The sequence below is a fragment of the Larimichthys crocea genome, chromosome XVI (genome assembly GCF_000972845.2).
Source record: "Larimichthys crocea isolate SSNF chromosome XVI, L_crocea_2.0, whole genome shotgun sequence".
Lineage (NCBI taxonomy): Eukaryota > Metazoa > Chordata > Actinopteri > Sciaenidae > Larimichthys > Larimichthys crocea.
The window spans coordinates 9,862,025-9,879,850 of record NC_040026.1 but is presented as its reverse complement, the minus strand read 5'-3'; the positions used below and the strand labels follow the sequence as shown (position 1 = coordinate 9,879,850).

Genomic DNA, 17,826 nt, shown 5'->3' with positions numbered 1-17,826 from the left:
AGATATCTTTCCACTTGTTGTAATGCTAGTGTTGTAACAAGCAAACACAAAGATGGCACTGTGTTGCGGATGAAAAGAAGCATCAGAGTGCATGGATTCAAGGGTTAAAAAGGCAGGACATGATCGTGCAGCCTTTTTCTGCCCAGCCAAAGGCGAGCTCGCACATTGTTCCACTGCTACAACGAAATAGTGTTTCCAACTGGGTCATTGACGGGGCCATAGAGCGAGGCCTCAGCAGTGAATAATGCCCTCCTTTCATGTGCAGGATTGATTGGAGGTCAGACCAGTGTGGATTTCAGGGATCAGATTTGACGGCTTCACTTCACAGCCTATCAAGCATGCCAGATGTAACATAGCTACACCGACTGATCAAGGGGCCCTCGTGTCAGAGCATGAAGCAAACCGATCTGCTACAATAGAGACACAGGATTGACCTATGAGGTGATTACATAACTCTCATCACAATGGTATGGTGTTTACAATTTTAAATAGAATAGATTTACTGGACAAGTGGGTGTGGAAAAATAATAGATTGTTCTAGTCACTTTCTTGCAAAGATTAAGGTGTATCACTCTCATGTCATGAGTCAGCAGCTTAGTTTAACATAAAGACTAGAAACAGGGAAAACAATTAGCCTGGCTAGTGTAAATCTAAAAGATGTAAGCCTGCCAACACCTCTAGGGGGGAGTCATGTATGTGTATATTTCTTGGTTAGGGGCAGTAACTTCCTGTAATGTTTGTTGTTTGCCTGAAAACCTCACAGTTTCAAATAATATATATTTTCCCAGTATCTAAGATCAACTAAAATCAACTATTTCTATCAACTAAATCAGCGACTGTGACTGAACTTTGAACTCTGAGAGATTTGTAATTGATATACAAGATTTGCAAAGTGTAACCACAACGCTGAAGTGTAGTTTGTAAAAGACACCCACCAGATGGCACTCTTGTGTCTGTCTTGTTGTATTCTCTTTTCACTATTTCTCTAATACACTGTGCCTTTATAAATATAGTTCAGAGAACTATGTTACATGTGTCTCAATGTGAGATGTCAATTTTTCCAATCTATTAATGATGAGACAACATCTAAAAAAAAGATAATTTTCCATACATGATACATCAAGATGATACAAAAACACCCACGGGGACCACAGATGACATAAGAAAACAAAACAAGACCAAACAAAGGATTTGCAGTTTCCTTTTCCCCTCTGACAATTTTCTGGAGGAAATGCCTGTTTCCTCTTTGTCTTTTTTACGTGTGTTTGAGTTCTGTGCAACTGACTAGACTCATACTTAAACTACAAGCTGTGTTACATCATTATAAAATGTCAGTAATTTCACTTCTCAAAATAAAAGTCTTGAGTTGTGTTACTTTGGAGGCACAAGATGAAATAATTGCTTTCACTATTGTCACCCTTTTCTTTCTTTTCTTTTTTGTTACCTTTATTCTTCCGGTTGAAAGAAAGTTCAACCAGAAAAAAAAAACTATTTATTAATTGATTTTATTTTCATAAATGTGATTAGTTCATCACTGTATAACTTTTTTTTTTTTGTTTTATTTTATGTTATACTAAGTAATATGTAGTAGATATTGTTTGAAAAATGGTACTATTAAAAATACTTAAAATACTATTAAATACTACCAAAATTGTGAAATGAATTAACAGAAATATTCATTATTGTGCTCAAATTTTGTTATTACCAATCAATAATTCAGTATATTTAATTAATAATAATACTAATATATAATTCCACAATTTGGACCCTGAGTAAGCTATGATTAAAAAAGGAAGTACTAGGAATTTAGAATAATTTCGCAGAAATCTTCACTCATAATGAGACTCCTCTTCATATGACTAAAAAAGGGAAATCCCTCTAGATGGTATAAATATATAAGTACTATCGATCATGAATAGTGTTCACTGAGGTCAATACTTAAAGACATTCCTTAACAGAGGACATGAACATCCTGATTGGTGAGTAGTAGTGAGGTAATGCTTGGGAAATTTAGTTCTCTGCTGTGCTGATCATATCCAGACACAGCTGACACTCTGAGGGAGAGTACCTTTGGACTAGTTTATCCTCTGGTATTAAACTCTGGAATTCACATAAAGTTATTTTTTTTAAAACATCTGGATCTATTTTAGAGTTTTAAAAAAGTGTGTTTATTATTAGTTTACATCTGCTGAGACTGTCATATCTCTACTGGGTAAGTGCTGTAGTCACTTTTGGACTTAGGGATTCACATTACACTGACTCTCAGCTCATGCAGCTATTCAGCCTGAGGGTGGACATGCCCGGCGCTGCAGCACAGAGGAGCTGCTGAGGAGAGAGTCGGGCTTTGTTCTGCCACACACACACAATCTCCTTCTCACACGCACACAAACACAGATTGGATGTTTTTGATGCCTCGTCGCTGACATTTTGGTTTTTCCTCCTCTTGCAGCTTTCGCCGTTTCTTACTACATGGCCACGTTCGCCCGCAGCGCACCTCTGCCGGGGGTAGGCACACTTGTTGCGGATCCGCAGTCTCAGGAGATTGTAGAGAGCAGCCGCTTGTTGATACAAAAGATCCTGCTCTCCATTCCCGACACGCACAAATCCTGCATCCACTCAGAGGTGAGACGAAGGCCTGATGGCGTTGTTTCGTTTTTAAAATGTTTTAGGCACAGCTATGGATCATTAAACTGTATGTATGAGCACTGATAGTCAGCACTGAGCCTCTGTTACTGTCCTGATCCATGGATTAAAGTCTGAAATGTGGATATTTATTGATAGCTAATAAGTTATGCAGGTATGACTGTGCTTTATGTATGCAAGAAGTTGTAAATAAAACAAAATAAATGTGATTATTTGTTAGTGATTATAGTACTAGGCTATTTGTAGGACCAGCATAATTGTCTCTATGTCTCATTACCAGTTTAGTTTTACTCATTTACACCTAGTACTGTACTTAAGTATAATTTTAAAGTACTTAAGTATTTCCATTTTATGCTGCTTACATTCATTTAACATTGCCAGGCTAGACAGCACTCATGCAGCCTATGATGCACTTATGAAATATGACAAATTATCCAGATTAAACAACAAAAAGTTGTAGAAATGAGCTATTTCTATTGTTACTTACCAGTACGTCTGCCACCATCTTGAATTTTGCAAATAATAATCAGCAGCATATGAAGGAAATGTGTGATTCCAGTTGAGTGCCAAGATGTAATCTATCCATAACATCTCCATACCATCACTCTCTATCGCAGGGTCTCAAACTCAATTCCTCAGAAAATGCAAAGCTTGTTATCATGGCGGCCACCATCGGCATCCCCTCTGCCCCTGTACTCAGACCTGTATCAGAAAACTTCAGTGTGGTAAGCATCTTCAAGCGGAATATATTTTTGTAAATGAATTGAGAGTCTAAAAAAAAATAGACAACATGAATAGTTTGTTCTGTCCTATTAGGAGACCAGTTTGAGTCGCATGTCTGAGGGTCTTCAGCTGCATCGGGCCTTACTGCAGCAAGCTTCTGACTCCCCTCACCTGGATAAAAACGACAAACTGACCGAGCTGATGGCTGACATTAGGGACCTCGTCATTAAGACCAATAAGGTAGGAGAATACTTTTAAATCACAGTGTTTTCTTTGACAAATCATCTTTGCTTTTTGGCACCTTTATGATGGATGTTTTGTGCTTTGCAGTTGCTGAAAACTGTCCAACGAGAGACTGTGGTGCTGCCCACTCCAACCCCCGTCACCTTAAACCTACCAGGGGAATATGAGGTTCAGGTGGCAGCACACCTGATTCTGGTGCAGCTCCAATCTTTTGGCCAGGACGTGGACCGCAGCCTCAGGAGTCTGATCCAGAACAAAGAAGAGGAGACAGAGATCTAACCACTGGGTGCCATAGTCTCATGTCCAAAACGTACAACATCCTGCCGTTTATTATTATTATATTTATTATTATTTATTTTCTTGTTAAAAATTATTTATTTGTCTTTCTATTTATATCAATCTATCTGTATGTATTTATTAAGTATGGATTATTTATTTTTGATAGCAAAGTTTTGTCCCTCAGTCTGTTTTCTTTACAGTTGAGGCAACTTTGGTTTTAACACTGGCCTGCTAACCTCTTCTGATCTTCTTAAATTAAGTCTACATCACAGAGCAACAACTGAAAATGAAATCATTTATCAGTCTGCCAAAACAAACAATATGTATTTCCGTTTTGATAAAACAAAAAAAATACACTAATACTTCTCTCTATACTGTAGCTGAGTTTAATAAAAAATAAATGTGTGTAAAGACAGCTTAAAGAAAAGCCTTCCTGTCTATGCAAGCAGGAGATTAATTATACATTTTGTAAGATGCTGAAATGAAAAAGCCTTTACATTTTTATTTTTGTATGAATTTTTGTATAATTGAACTTTAAATAACACTGTACATGTTTGTATTTTTTAATTTTTCAATAAAAAAAAAAACCCTCTTTCCTGAAAAGGGAATAGTTCCGTTTCATCAATGATCACACACACTTACATCGGGCACTGCTGACGAATGCCATCTCATCCAGCCATCTTTGTAATAGAGAAGTGTAACTAAAAGTGAAATAAGAAGGCTTTGTGACACTACCAGACAGATTTCCTTGAGGAAGTTGCAAGAAGTGGATGAAAAGTCCGATGACCACGAGCTTTGGTCACTCAGAGGATGATTCGAAGTTGTTGTACGTAGTGTCATGTGGCAGCCACACCAACATGTGACCATTCAACTGACTCATGGTGGTCTGATTTTTATAAAATTTACGGTAACTTCCAAATCTGAGATAACCATAACGTGATCTTAACCATACAATAAAAGGGAGGATTTTCTATTACTGGATTTTTTAAATTTTATTTTAAAACTTATTTACACATTTATTTGTGTGAAAAACATAAAAAACAATAGCAAAACAGTGTTTACAGAGACATGGTTATAAACGTGTTGTTCCAACAAAGACAATCCTTTTAAAGCGATGATCCAGCCAGGTTCAGAGCTGCTCTCAGCACATGATGAAGGATTAACTTGGGCTTTTTTTAACCACTGGCTGTACTTCACCCACTAGGCCAATGGTAAAATATAACCGCACAGTTTACAGAGCAGAGATGGCTTTGGCAGCTACTCTCCTCCCCAGTGGCAGTGTCAGGTCAGTCATGGCCAGGACAGCTCTAGGTTTGGCCAGAGCCGGCAGTTTCACCAGCTCTGAAACCTGCATGCACAAACAGACATATCATTGTTCTACAGCTGTAGCATGTCTCAAACAGGTCGAACGTCATCATGTTGCTCAAGTCTCTTCCCTAAAAGCACTTGTTCCTCAGAAATGTGTCTGTAATCAGCAGGATTCAACACTTGAATAAATAAGATCTGATGCAACAGTCATCTTATCTCCCTCTTAATTCTAAACCTGTCTGGCCTGTCCTCCCACTTTCTTCTCCTTCCAGCTTGAAACTCACCATGGTAAAAGGCATAAACTGCAGGATGCTTCCACGGCTTCCCTGCTCCAGGCACTCAACACACTCCTCCATAAAACTCTGCACAAACTGGGTGTGAGGTCCTGCCATCCTGGAGCCCACGATGGATGAAATTAGGAGGAAAAGGTTGGCTGAGGAGAAGAGAACATAGTATGAATATGGTCATGACTAAGAGAATTATCCCTTCAGCAGACTATGCCATGACCAAATACCATGACTTGGCACATTTTCTGTGAATGATTTAATTTCTAGTTTATTGTCTAAGCATTTTTTAAGTGTTTGCAATATTTCACACATCTTTGTTATTTTTATATGTAATCATTGTCTTTGGTGTGCCACTGTACAGTTCTGTACATATTATATTTAAGTTGATTGCACATGGAAAGGTCTATTTCTTGTTACATTTTTACCTTCCATCTTCATGATTGTTTGCCACATGGTGTGCTAACTATTGCAATGTCTGTGTCAGACTGTTCATAGCCAAGACTTATCCAGGAGTAGTAGTAGTGAAACAGAAGTAGCCCCTCTTTTAGGAATGGGCTCCGTGTTTGTTTGTTTGTGTTGCCTTCATGCAAATTTTCTGCCTGTATTCGCCTGATACAAGACATTGTCCCAAATGACCAGTCATTTCTGTAAAGATTGTGTTTTAGAATACAACAAAATAAAAGCTAGAGCATAATATGAAGCAACATTTCTTTATCACCGCATGATATATCATCCTATGACACAGCCATACGCCTCCACAAACTTAATTTCCAGTAATGAGTAACTTCAGCACATCAATAAACCCATAAAACTTTTCTTCCACTCAAATACAATAAAACATCATTGTCATGTTAGTTGTGCCTGTGCTGGTTTAAATTATCGCTTTAAGTGGAACTTTTTGCCTTCAGTTGGGTGACAAATTGAAAGGTCTGGCCCACCAAAAGCAGACAGAACACCTTCAAAGCTTTCATTTGTCTTTGTATCTAATTGACTCAAAAATTAGGTTGCAAGGGAGGCACACAGCGTGCAGATGTTGGATCTTTTCTCTCTGCTGCATGTGTGGACAGAGTTCTCACCCAGGACTCGGTTGAGAGGGTCCCTCATGTTGACAGTGTGGAGCTGGGAGGCGGACAGGGAACTGCTCATAGATCGGTCTCCTGCGAGACAACACATGGTGTGAAAAACACATTTTGTTTCATTTCACTTTCTTAAAAAAAAAAAAAAAAAAAATTCTACACAAAATAGAATGTCAACAGGGAAGTTGAACTTACTGTAACTATTGTGTTGATGGTTTACAAATTGCAATCTTGTCTAAAGGTTGTGAAAGTCTTAACGGCTTCCTTACACAGCAGTCTTACATAATATTATTTTCTTCCTAAAATAACTTTGTTATTGTTTCACATTTCAATTTCTTTAAAAGATGAAGGTGTGGTGTTATTGTCCATACATTTAAAACAGAAGTCAATTTGCCATTAGTCTAAAAGTACTTTCATTTTAATCGAATTTTAAACAACTATAAATAAAAAAATTAACCATATTCCAGATGTAACAACAATTTTACATAAAAAAGAAATGAGGAAAAAAAAAGTGTGACGAAAGCATCTTGTAAAGGATGTTTCTAAATGACTCTAAATGTCTCTTGCGGGTTAAATAGGTGGAGCTCATTGCACTTAAGAAAATGTTTTATCTATAAACTCTGTTTGGTATTATTAAGACTGAAACTGTTTTTTTATTTAAGGTCATGCAAGATGCTGATCTTTCACACCTCTCTGGAATTTTTTTTTTTTTTTAATGCAACCAAAGCTAAAACTAAAGTTAAAGGTCTGAACCATGCATCATGTTGAAAGTGGTTTGGAACCAAAATACACCTCCGCTCCGCTCAAAATCTCCCACCTGTTTAGTGCTGCAAAAAATTCACATTAGACTGCAGTGCTCAAGTCAGAACAAGTGTACACATAATTAATGTTAAGACAGATCTGATCATAACAACCGCAAGATTTAATTTAAGCTTCTCCGATTTAGCGAAAAAGTGCTTACAAGAAGCAACTTGCCGATAACATGGACTTAGAAAGAACTTTTTTCAAGTCATCTGATATTTGCATTATCCACAGCTCAGATGAATGACTGAGAGGTCACAGGCTTCAAAATTCAACCATGCATTAAAACCCAGACGTTAATAGACTGACCTGGACTGGAGAGAGCTACAGGCTCATCTTCATTGGAGCTAAGCAGACGCATGAGTTTAGAGGGCTGGGTGTCATCCAGTGGAAAGAGGCTGTTGTAGTCCTGCAAGCAAAAATATAAATGTTAGACCACATTCAAAATCATTAATATCTATTGCTGTCCTACTTATTTTTAGTGTCATTACCAATTACAATGAATGATATTGCAGTATTCAAAACCTTCAGCATGTCAGTTTTTCAAGCTGAAAATAGCTTTCTTATGACACGCTCATCGCTTTGTCTCCTTGCGTTTTACCTCGATATCTTCTCGCTGCCTTTTGCGCTGCCGAGCCGAGAACGATCCTTTGTGATGAGAGGAGTAAGAGCTGAGTGCACACCACACACACAACCTGAGGAGTATCAAGGAGAGCATAGCTGAGAACAGCTCCCAAAATGCCAAAATTGCTCAACATCAAGGTATTCTCTTACTTGGCAAGTGCTTTTCCAGGTGGGTCGGCCAGGCTCTGCCAGTGAGCAGAGTCTGTGAGAAGGTTGGGCAGGATGGTACCCAGCAAGGTGAGGGTGATCTGCTGAGTGTCCAGGCAGAAGATGCTGTAGAGTAACTCCACCACTCGATCAGCCCACTCCTGTCGAGTCTCCTTTAGTAGCTCCTGAAATAAGACACAGTGCTCCACAAGTTAAGACTAGTTAACAAGCGTTGTTCCATAATTGGTCAGAAATATTGCTAGTGGCAGCCTTTAAATACAGCCAGTGTTGCTGATGCTGATCCTCAAGCTATCAACACCTTTTCTCGGACCTCCTACCTTGACCAAATTGTTAGTGAACCAGAACACCCCGCCCATGTTGAGGAGACTCTCAAACAGATGCAGTGCCCGGCTGTCCACCCAGCCTTTCCGCAACACCACCTGGAACTGCTTGCTGAGGGCCGTGTGGATGGGGTCTTTTGCCGGCAGCAGGTTACGGTAGGGGATCGGCTCCTGGCCCTCCACCGGGGGTCGCAGGGTCGCTGCAGTTTGTTGGAAGACGTCAGCACACATGTGCTCCATGATGGAACTCATAATGATCACGCTGGTGGGAGTGCAGGGGAGAGTGGGCGTAAGTGTTAACGCAGATAACAAAGGAGACTGAAACATTCATCCACATGTGATCATGGGCTTGTGAATGGGTGTGTCTGTACCGTTCATTGTAAAACTGCAGTGTGTTCTCCCCATACAGCGGGGTCACAAGCTGTCGGATCATAGTCTGAGGCTTCTCCCTCTCGTCTCTCCCTAGCATCCTGACATGGGCCACCAGCCAGGCCACCGCACATATTGCCATACTGCACACTTTCCCCTTGATGTTGTCAGTGATCTTCTTTACTCAGAGAAGGATGACAAAGGCATTTAAAGAAGAAGGAAGGATGCGGTTACGGTCAAGGAGAAGAGATTCTAACTGAAGTTACATTCTTCCACGTTGCATAATACAGAAACTTTAAAAGGAAAAGGGAATAAATGACAAGTTGCCAACACCTATACGATTTCTAGACGTCACTGCTTTTGCAAGTCTGTTACACATTGTTATCCGCAGTTTCCACAGAATACGTCACCACCACTTGACTAATGAGTCAAATCACTAAAGCAGGAAAGAAAATTCTTAGATATGCAGTTTGTTAGGGAGGTTACTGGTAGCTTCATATGAAACAATGACACTCAGGAAATCTCATTTCCAGTCACAGGAAGACAATGGAAAAAAAATATGTATAGTAAGGAGATTAAAGCTGGACACACCTGTACTGCCTCCACGGAGAGAACACCATTCTCCCACGCATTCAAAACTTCCAAAATAGCTGCTGGAGTGCTGAGGCAGATCTCATGCCATTTCACCTGACTGTCACGACAGAGAAATGTCAGAAGAAGTTGTGTAATTTGGGTATGCCTGGACATGTTTAAGACATTTGCTTTAGTAAATAAACATTTTCGACAAACATTACAAGCAATATTTTGTTATTTTTTTATGTTTATTACTTGACTCTTTTTAAATAAACATTAAACTTAAATTCCCCTATTTAGAACCCACAAGGCAAGGCAAGACTTTAATGACACTGAGGAAATACTTTTTTTTTAACAGTAGCTCATATACACAAGGTAGATGATAAATTACTCACAAGGAAGAAATGTATACAAAAAAAAAGCTGAAGAAAGAAATTAAGTCATGCTGGTGTTAAAGAGTCGGACAGCTGTTGGAATGACTATAATGGCTTAATAATTACTATATTGTAGTACAAAATATGTACGAATGTAGATAGCTATAAAAGGATGTTTTAAGTGTTATTTTACATTTGAAGTAAATTATAATTTCTATGACAGACATCCAGTTATGGATGCCCACAGGAAGAGTTAATAGTTCACATTCATAAACACTTAAATGTAGTGACAGCTATCTCTAGGTCTTTACATTCCAGCATGACGCCACATAGACTGGAGTTGAGTGATTTTGTAGGCCAAAGGTCAGGCTCTATCATGGCATTAGGAATTTCTTCTGGTTTTAAAAAAAAACTCTTTCCCATATTTATCCGCAACCCAAAGCTGAACTAAGGCCATTGAGGCCCAGATGACCAACCAAAATGCTGTGAGATAAACTCCAACATATGGTGGTTATATGTATATCACATAACGCATGACTTCTCCATTTTTTTTGCCAACTGTGGTCCTTCTACTATGCAAAAAGTATGACTAGCCGTGTCTCGGAAAAAAGCAGTTTCTATTTTACGTACCTGGTATGACAGTTAGTAGCTTGACCATAGTGATGGAAGTATGTAAATCAGACTGATCATCTATTTTTGATTTAATCTGTGTTCCTAGATATTTGAGATATTTAAATGTAAATGCTAAATATAAGTGTTACTAAGACGTGCTTTTTTATTAAATATGTAATCTTATGGAAAATTTACATCATTGAGGTGAGGTTGAGTGATTGTCATATAAAAGGGAATTTTCACACAAACTGTTATTTAATTACAGATCAGTCTGCAACTTACACTAATTTCATCTCTGAGGAGTTGTTCAGCAGGGTGACCAGGCTTTCCACTTTGCCAGGCTCTGGTCTGAAACAGGGGTGGTCTGGGTTCAGAGTCTTGCCCTCCTCAGGCATGCATGTCTGCAGCCATGTTTCAAAGAAAGGCGTCTCCCCTGAAGGGCTGGGGTCTGACAGGATGACCTGGAAAGGGGAGATACAGGACAGCCGTGTGCTGTAAGAATCAATCTAGGATTAATCAGCTAACACGGAGAGCAGACACAGATTTAATCTAGAATATTCTATTCAACAAGCAGAGATGCTGCACAGTCCTCTTTGGACCTCTTGTGGCATAATGCTGAAAGAGCAGGCTCAACTTATATAAAATCCACACAGAACATCGTTGTACCTTTTTTCTTACTAGCTTAAAATTGTCATGAACTAACCTCAGAACCGTACGTCTGCACCACATGGCAGAGCATGAGAAAGGAGATGTCGAAGAGCAGAGCCCGTACTGACGCAGACTTGGCTGAGGGAGAAGAGGAGGAAAAAAATCCTCAACGTTAATGTCTCATTCGATCAATCAAGCATCAGCATTAAGGAAAGAAAATCCCACTTTTGGAAAACGTCACTCTTGTGTTTGAACTTACATCCTTCGCCACTGATATGCTTGGGAAACTCATTAAGTCTAGAACAAAAAGAAAGGAAAAAACACACATTACAAGACATCAAACATCTTGTTAACTATCTGCTTCCTCTGCTGACCGGACTTTCCAAATGGATAAACACTCTAACACAACAATCTTGCACCCTTTAAAATATCATTTTAAACAAGTATGCAAGTCATTATGAGCCATGATTCTGGTGATGGCGTGGACAGTTTGTCTTAACTTGCAACTCTATTATGCATTTACTCACTTAATGAACTTCCTGGCAAAGGACTTGAGTTTCCCAGTGGCTGCTGCAGCTGCTAAGAGCAGATCGAGGCTCTTTCCGGACAACATGTGTCCCAGGACTCCCAAAAGACCCTCTGGGGACTTGGAGTGGTCTGCATCTACTGTCTGAACGAGAAAGGACGAGTTATGACCATTTGTTCTTTTTACAAGAGGTGTATTTGTTATAGTGATCTTTGAGAATCACTTAACACTTGCGTTATTTCTTATCTTATCTCCTGAATTGTTGTACAGATCTTGAACATTACTTAGTGCCGACCAGACTATTAATCACCAGCATTACATCAATACTGGGAAATCCCTGTACAGTACCTTGAGAATATTGGTGACGGTGGGCTCCGCCCTCAGGATTAGACCTGGGTTAGGCTGGATGTTAGCATTTTCAGCTGTCTTTAGCCTTGGGGCGAACTCCCTGTCCTCGGTCCTGAATCAAATTTGCAATGGGAGAGGGACGGGAAGGGAGGGGCAAAGTAGTGACAGAGGTGGGGCGGATGGGGTTGGGGAGGAATATGGTGTATTGTGTGAATATGGTGAACAATATTTCATCCGTGATCGCATCAACCAAAAAGAGTTCAGAAAACAGGTGTCACACGTGTTCATTATGAGGTGGGAGCCCGTACCGTTTAGAAGTGAGGCAGGTCGTATTTGAATCGGATAGCAGACCAAGCTTGTTACACTCTTGTAGGAGCATGCCGAGGCAGTCGCAACTATGTAAAGAAGCAGAGGAAAAACAATAGGTGTCATGTTACTGGCTTACCAAATATTTAGCTGGCTTTCTTGTTGAAACTGTTTTGAAATGAGATTACGGGCTATGAAAAATGGTCAGAGCAAGATTTCGGAGCACTTACTTGCATCTCTGATCCGCTTTGTCCAATAGTGGTGTGAGCTTGAGTAGGTACTGAAATGCGATATTCACATCGTCCATAAAGTCCTGGAAAATACATTTGCCGTGTTTGAAAGTGATAGTGAATGTTCATCACATTACATTTTAAACATCGGTGCTGTTCTTGAACTGTGGCTGTTTGTCTATATTAAGTGCTCATGATTGTGTCAGTTTTACCTGTCCTTTGTCGCTCTGAGGATACTTCTTTAGTCGGAGCAGAACTTGAGGGATCTAACATAAATAAAGAAGAAAATGTTGAGGTGTGGTTGAGTTGCATGTGCACAGATGTGACGACGCATGAATTCTGGTGCATATAGAAGCAACTATTTTGAATAATTCCATATCCAATATAAATCAGTTTCTTATTTTACCTTAATATACTTAATTGATTTTCTTTGTTAGGAATAGGTCTTACTTTAAGGAATGTGAAGGCAGTCCATTTGAGCTCCTCTGTGCCCTCTGGTGACTCGATGAGGCCAGTGAAGCAGGCCTTCCAGATCTCCAGGACAAAAAGAGGAGCAGGGATTCTCTGTGGAAGACATACAATATGAGACGATAGCTGATAAAATAAAACACTTAGAACAGCAGACATACAGTCTTATATCTGGCCAGTGTAACAGAGATACTTTTGAATCTAAAACAAAAGAAGTGTTGTCTTCCAACAGCCAATGTATTGTTTGTAACAACAACATTTCTCGGCACCTGCATTCTCTTGATCATCATCAGTTGCTCCACCAGTGGCTGTGTCTCCCCAGTCAGATTCATGGTCCCTTCCAGCATGATGAAGGCGTGGACTGATGGGAAAGAGGCATGCATCTGAGGGTCACACTGTACCGACAGCATCAGGGGAATACTGAGGAAAGAGGGAAGAGTTGGCACAAGGAAAATTCATTGCGATGATCTTTCAATTAGAATATTGCCACATCATGGCTGAGCAGTATCATGCACAAGTTAAACAGCACTGTGTGTATTCAATATTTAAGAATGCGGTTAAAATGTTCACCCTTTTACAAGTGACAAGCTCTCCTCTAGTTTGGTTCTCAGCGTCTGGTTTTGCACAGCACTGAAGCCATCGGTCACTTTCAGCATTGATTGTTCTACAGTGCTCCAGGAACCTGCAGAGGAAAGGCAGCCGAAACACCGTAAGCTGTCTAGCTCATAACAATCATGCCCAATATGATTTGATTGAAACTAATCTAATAAAAACAATATTTAAGTTTTTTTAGACAATCGCTGTCAATTGTCACTTTAAATTTTCAGACTGTCCTCATGTAGCTTTGGCAGGGCAGAATCACCATCATATTGGTTTGTGTGGTGCCCTAATGCATTTTTGCGCCATCTTATGCAAACACACAATTACCTTGATCCTCTAGCCGTGCTATGTGAACCAGGGCTCTGTTCTTGGTGCTGGTCATCAGAGTGTTAAGCCTCTCCTGGCACGCTCTCAGAATGCCTTCTGTGCTGGCTGATGGACCCAGTTCTCTCAGCTTCTCACAGTACCAGGCACAGCCCTGCAGCAGCCACACTACCACTCCCAGCAGAGCCCGGCACAGCCCGATGCATTCCTCTGCTTTCCCATGACAGCTTTATAATCAGATATAAGAGCAAAAGGGTCAGAGTGTTTAAATGGGAGGAAATATTTAGTTTTTTCAAGTTGACCTAAACTAAAGGTTCAACTTGTGAAACATGACTGATCTTGGTAACTTCTTTTAGCACAGACCAAAGACTTGGCAAAAGCATTCTGGAGAAGATCTAGGATATGTCAGGTTTGTTTATAGTATAAAAGCAGTGAACACAGATACCCTGCAGATGATATTCTGGGTGTTATGATTGACTTTACAGAAATGAAACATTGATGCAGTCCTGCATCGGCCTTGTTACAAATGTAATATTAAGGGATAATACTGATAAAGGAGGGCTGTCATTTTTCATACCTAAGACGATGGCAAAACATGTCCATTATCTCCAACAGCGATTTGATACACAGCTCCCGGGAAAAATCATCAAACTATCAGAAAAGAGACATAAACATGAGAACCACTTACATTTTATAGTAACATTGATTATTTTTTTAAATCAAGCACAGATTACCTTGCTGATGGCTGTAAGCACACTTGAATAAGACACCATCTGCAGAGAAAGATGGTATGGTTCACAACTTGCAAGTGCAGTTTGACACACTGCTCGGTTAAATAATTCTTCATGAGTGCTTTTTCCTCTCACCTGTGAGCTTATAGCATATTTGAGGTAGGACAAAATAAGGGGGTTAGGAGAGGGGCCGATCATCGCCTGCTCCATCAGGGCCTCTGGAGTACACAAACAGCATTTAAAGCCACATCAGAAATAACAACAAGGTACGTGGTGTGAAGTCAAATCATTTGCATGATGGCCTCCTCTGACCTGCGAGGTTAAGATAGTCCCATGTTGCTCCCTTTGGGAAGTTTTTCTTGATGTTGATAGCCCACTGGTAGTCACTCCAACGCTCCTTCCATGCCTGTAGTATGGCTTGCTTGAGATTGACCACCTTCATCCTGGTTAGACACGGTCCACACAGGTTAAAAAATAATATTAATCTCCAAGAAACAGCCACTAAAACCCATTTAGTAGAAGGATCGCACACTAGCTTTAGCTACCTTATTCATTATAACTGTCTAGCTGACGTTAGCCGTTAGCTGCCGAGCTCATTGATTAAATAATAAATTAAAATAAAGCCGTGGAAACAAGGGCCACAGCAAATAACATAAAACACACCCGCGCTTGCGTTATTACTACATTGTATGCTTACCTGACGTTTTTTTAGTTGCTCAAAACATAAAATATATTTGTTTGTAGCTTCTCTGCTTCACAACGCAAAGAACGCCATTTTTGTTGTAAAAAAAATAAAACAAAAACAAAAACGTAAGCGTTCATTGGTTAACGTCGTGACGTCTCAGTGTACTCTTCGCGGATTGGTCAGAGAGCGCTCAACGGTTGACGGTTGGTAACGTCGATGACTTATCACAAGATGGCGCACTTTACAAGTTTAACAGTCGAAGCTCAAGTCAGAGGAGGAAGGTGAGCAAAAAAAAAAATCATTTGACAGCATAAAGAAGAGATAAAAACATTATCTCCAGGGGTTAAACTGGAGAAATACTCACAAATTATTTATTACCAGCCGTGTGTCACTCCTCAATGCGGAGAACAGTTTGGCTTTTGGTAGGCTATAAAAAGGAAAAAGTGTTTTGTAGTCTTGAGTTATCTGATAACCACGAAAAACAAACCAACTTAAAAGTTTGTGAACATTTTTTAGAGTTTAAACAGTCGTCCTGTGATAGACTAAGAATAGTTTGATACATGCACTGACTCTTTGGTTTGACACGCTCACCTTGTAGAGCGACATCCAGCGGTCACCGTCGTCAAAGCAGCTTCATTAGCGAGCAAAAAATAACTGTATGACTTTGTGAGATGTCTTTCCAAACTCTGTCTTTTTTTGTGTGTGTTATCCAGTGTGCCCCATCACCACAGAACCTCCAGGACTCCTCATCCTAACCTTCATCAGTGATGGAGGGGTTACAGAGGCAGCATCATGATCACATACAGATGCACACTAGAAGAGATTATGTAAAGTAAAAAGGTAAGGTAGTAGCTGTCCGGATGTGGGGATCATTTTGAGCATATGTTGTTAGTGAATATAAAACTGAATGTCACTGCTTTACAAACGGACATCACACACAAAGACAAAAACTCTCTTTCCCCTCAAGAAATGTGATAACGTGTGATGTGTAACTTTTTAAACATCAATGCCGAAGTCTGTCATGAAGATGTCATGAACACTAAAATAACTGATAGCATTTCACCTTTTCATGCATAAATGTAAGTCAGAAATGTGTAAATCAAGAAATCAAGTTTTGTTTTTCTATTTTATTCAATTTAACTTTATAATGGGACACACACACAGTTATTCTCCTTTTTTGGTGCCCATACAAATTTAATTTAAAGCAGTTTTTCCATTATTTGTTTTCCAGATCGAATGGAATAATTTAATAAATGGATGATACACCGACCCATTTAGCTAGCAGTAATTACAGAGTTCATTGTACTGCGAAAACCCATCATCACAGCTACCTAGCTAACTTTAGCTCACTCCACACAAAGAAGGTCTTACATCAAGTCTCACTGTTAGTGTTCATGATGAGTTCTTTCTAATTTGAAACAACTTTCATTTCGACCAATTATCTTTTCCATGGCAAACAATGAAATGTTTCGTCTTATGTAACCACCCCATTCAGTTGTGTGATTCACTGTTTTTTTTCAAACAGTTTTTTTTGTCTATTATATCACACCTTAGATTTGGAAAGACAATAATATTTGTCTTTAAAACATTCAAGATCACAGCCACATCAGACAGACAGTCAGTTAGAAACTTATGTGCAAGAGTGACCAATGCAAAGTTTGAAAATGGTATCTTTATTGAGAGGTATTACTGTAAAAACTAGTTATTCACAACAGAGCCAACACAAACTACTTATAGTTCAGCACTGAAAGTGTTTTTAATATAAAAAATATCTAGTCAAGCATCTAACTGTCTCCTTTCCACTTTTGCACTCAATTCTTCATCATGTTAAAAGGGATACTGTTCTCCATATCAAAACCACCCAACTACCTCTGCGAGTGAAGGTCCTGTATTGAGTCTGCGGTAACAAAGACCCTCATTCTGCCTGACACTGGAGACGTTGTCCTGGCTAGAGCGAGGTCTGTGTCCTGGGACGCAGCGATGCCAGCCAGCAAGAGATGATCCATGCGTCCTGGCATAGTCTAGGTAGGCTAGAGATGGAGGGGTGATGAGGGTGTGAGGTGTATGCGTGTGTGTGTGTGGAGGGGTATTTGGGGAGAAGTATTCTATCCCTGTTGCCTTCCACTGAGAGCTGCATTAGTGAAGGGTGCTGACAGATTTGAGTCTACCCCTGGGGAGACCAGAGAGACTCTAGTCGCAACTCTGTGTCTGTTCTCATGACTTCACTTCTGGGACAGACCCTGTTTTGCTGACTCTTATAATTCTTAGTTACTGTGTGATTTGCTTAAGTTTGAAAACTATGGGCTGCAGCTTAACCCAATACAATGAAGCTCACTGGCATTTAAGTTGTGGTACTCACAGACCCCTAAAATCACCTTGCAATTTCATTCAGGACTTGTTTTTACAGAAGAAAGTACTGTTAAAACTGTTGTCTTGATATTATTTTTTATATTATTTTGAAAGAAACATTTATTAGTTTCTCAAATGTAATTGTGGAGGTGCTTTGTGCACCACAAAATACATCTGGGCTCCATTGTGAAGCAGCCGCTTTCTTAAAACC

The 17,826-nt window shown here is 39.7% G+C and overlaps 3 protein-coding genes across 6 annotated transcripts in view; 2 read left to right on the top strand and 1 right to left on the bottom strand.

Moving 5' to 3' along the window:
* Positions 1–1,881: 1,881 nt before the first annotated feature.
* csf3a (colony stimulating factor 3 (granulocyte) a) lies at positions 1,882–4,491 on the top strand. 2 transcript variants are annotated; one of them, XM_010736283.3, is made up of 5 exons: positions 1,882–1,979; positions 2,450–2,622; positions 3,261–3,368; positions 3,460–3,606; positions 3,697–4,491. In XM_010736283.3, exons 1-5 carry the CDS (start codon positions 1,964–1,966, stop codon positions 3,886–3,888), a joined length of 636 nt encoding a protein of 211 aa, XP_010734585.1. In that variant the 5' UTR covers positions 1,882–1,963; the 3' UTR covers positions 3,889–4,491. The 2 variants fall into 2 exon arrangements, with proteins under 2 accessions (XP_010734585.1, XP_010734587.1); XM_010736285.3 differs by lacking the exon at positions 1,882–1,979 and adding an exon at positions 1,993–2,212.
* A 385-nt stretch (positions 4,492–4,876) lies between these two features.
* On the bottom strand, positions 4,877–15,390 carry med24 (mediator complex subunit 24). Of its 2 annotated transcripts, none has more exons than XM_019262347.2 (26): positions 15,279–15,390; positions 14,894–15,024; positions 14,717–14,799; positions 14,585–14,623; positions 14,428–14,501; positions 13,854–14,077; positions 13,497–13,608; positions 13,196–13,346; positions 12,909–13,022; positions 12,671–12,724; positions 12,459–12,541; positions 12,231–12,317; positions 11,923–12,034; positions 11,576–11,718; positions 11,308–11,345; positions 11,104–11,186; positions 10,683–10,861; positions 9,433–9,532; positions 8,844–9,019; positions 8,470–8,734; positions 8,135–8,316; positions 7,962–8,055; positions 7,670–7,769; positions 6,560–6,640; positions 5,481–5,629; positions 4,877–5,236 (listed from the first exon to the last, which is right to left on the bottom strand). In XM_019262347.2, the coding sequence occupies exons 2-26, from the start codon at positions 15,021–15,023 to the stop codon at positions 5,120–5,122; spliced, it is 2,970 nt and encodes a 989-aa protein (XP_019117892.1). In that variant the 5' UTR covers position 15,024; positions 15,279–15,390; the 3' UTR covers positions 4,877–5,119. The 2 variants fall into 2 exon arrangements, with proteins under 2 accessions (XP_019117892.1, XP_010734584.1); XM_010736282.3 differs by having other exon boundaries at positions 11,923–12,022; positions 15,279–15,389.
* A 56-nt stretch (positions 15,391–15,446) lies between these two features.
* Positions 15,447–17,826, top strand: part of dcun1d3 (defective in cullin neddylation 1 domain containing 3) — a 54,752-nt gene continuing 52,372 nt past the window's right edge. Inside the window, exons 1-3 of one of the 2 annotated variants that reach the window (XM_027289360.1) lie at positions 15,447–15,547; positions 15,980–16,106; positions 17,101–17,291. The gene's annotated coding sequence lies outside the window, so the exon portion shown is untranslated. The remainder of the gene's footprint in view (positions 15,548–15,979; positions 16,107–17,100; positions 17,292–17,826) is intronic. The other variant, XM_027289361.1, reaches the window with a different exon arrangement.

Coding starts and splice junctions, on each gene's coding strand:
- med24 (XM_019262347.2), bottom strand. CDS start 15,023: ATGAAGGTGGTCAATCTCAAGCAAGCCATACTACAGGCATGGAAGGAG. Junction 12,542..12,670: donor CTCAGAGCGACAAAGGACAG/GTAAAACTGACA, acceptor TGTATTTTCCAG/GACTTTATGGACGATGTGAA. Junction 5,237..5,480: donor AGTTTATGCCTTTTACCATG/GTGAGTTTCAAG, acceptor TTGTGCATGCAG/GTTTCAGAGCTGGTGAAACT.
- csf3a (XM_010736283.3), top strand. Junction 3,369..3,459: donor TATCAGAAAACTTCAGTGTG/GTAAGCATCTTC, acceptor CTGTCCTATTAG/GAGACCAGTTTGAGTCGCAT. Junction 3,607..3,696: donor TCGTCATTAAGACCAATAAG/GTAGGAGAATAC, acceptor TGTGCTTTGCAG/TTGCTGAAAACTGTCCAACG.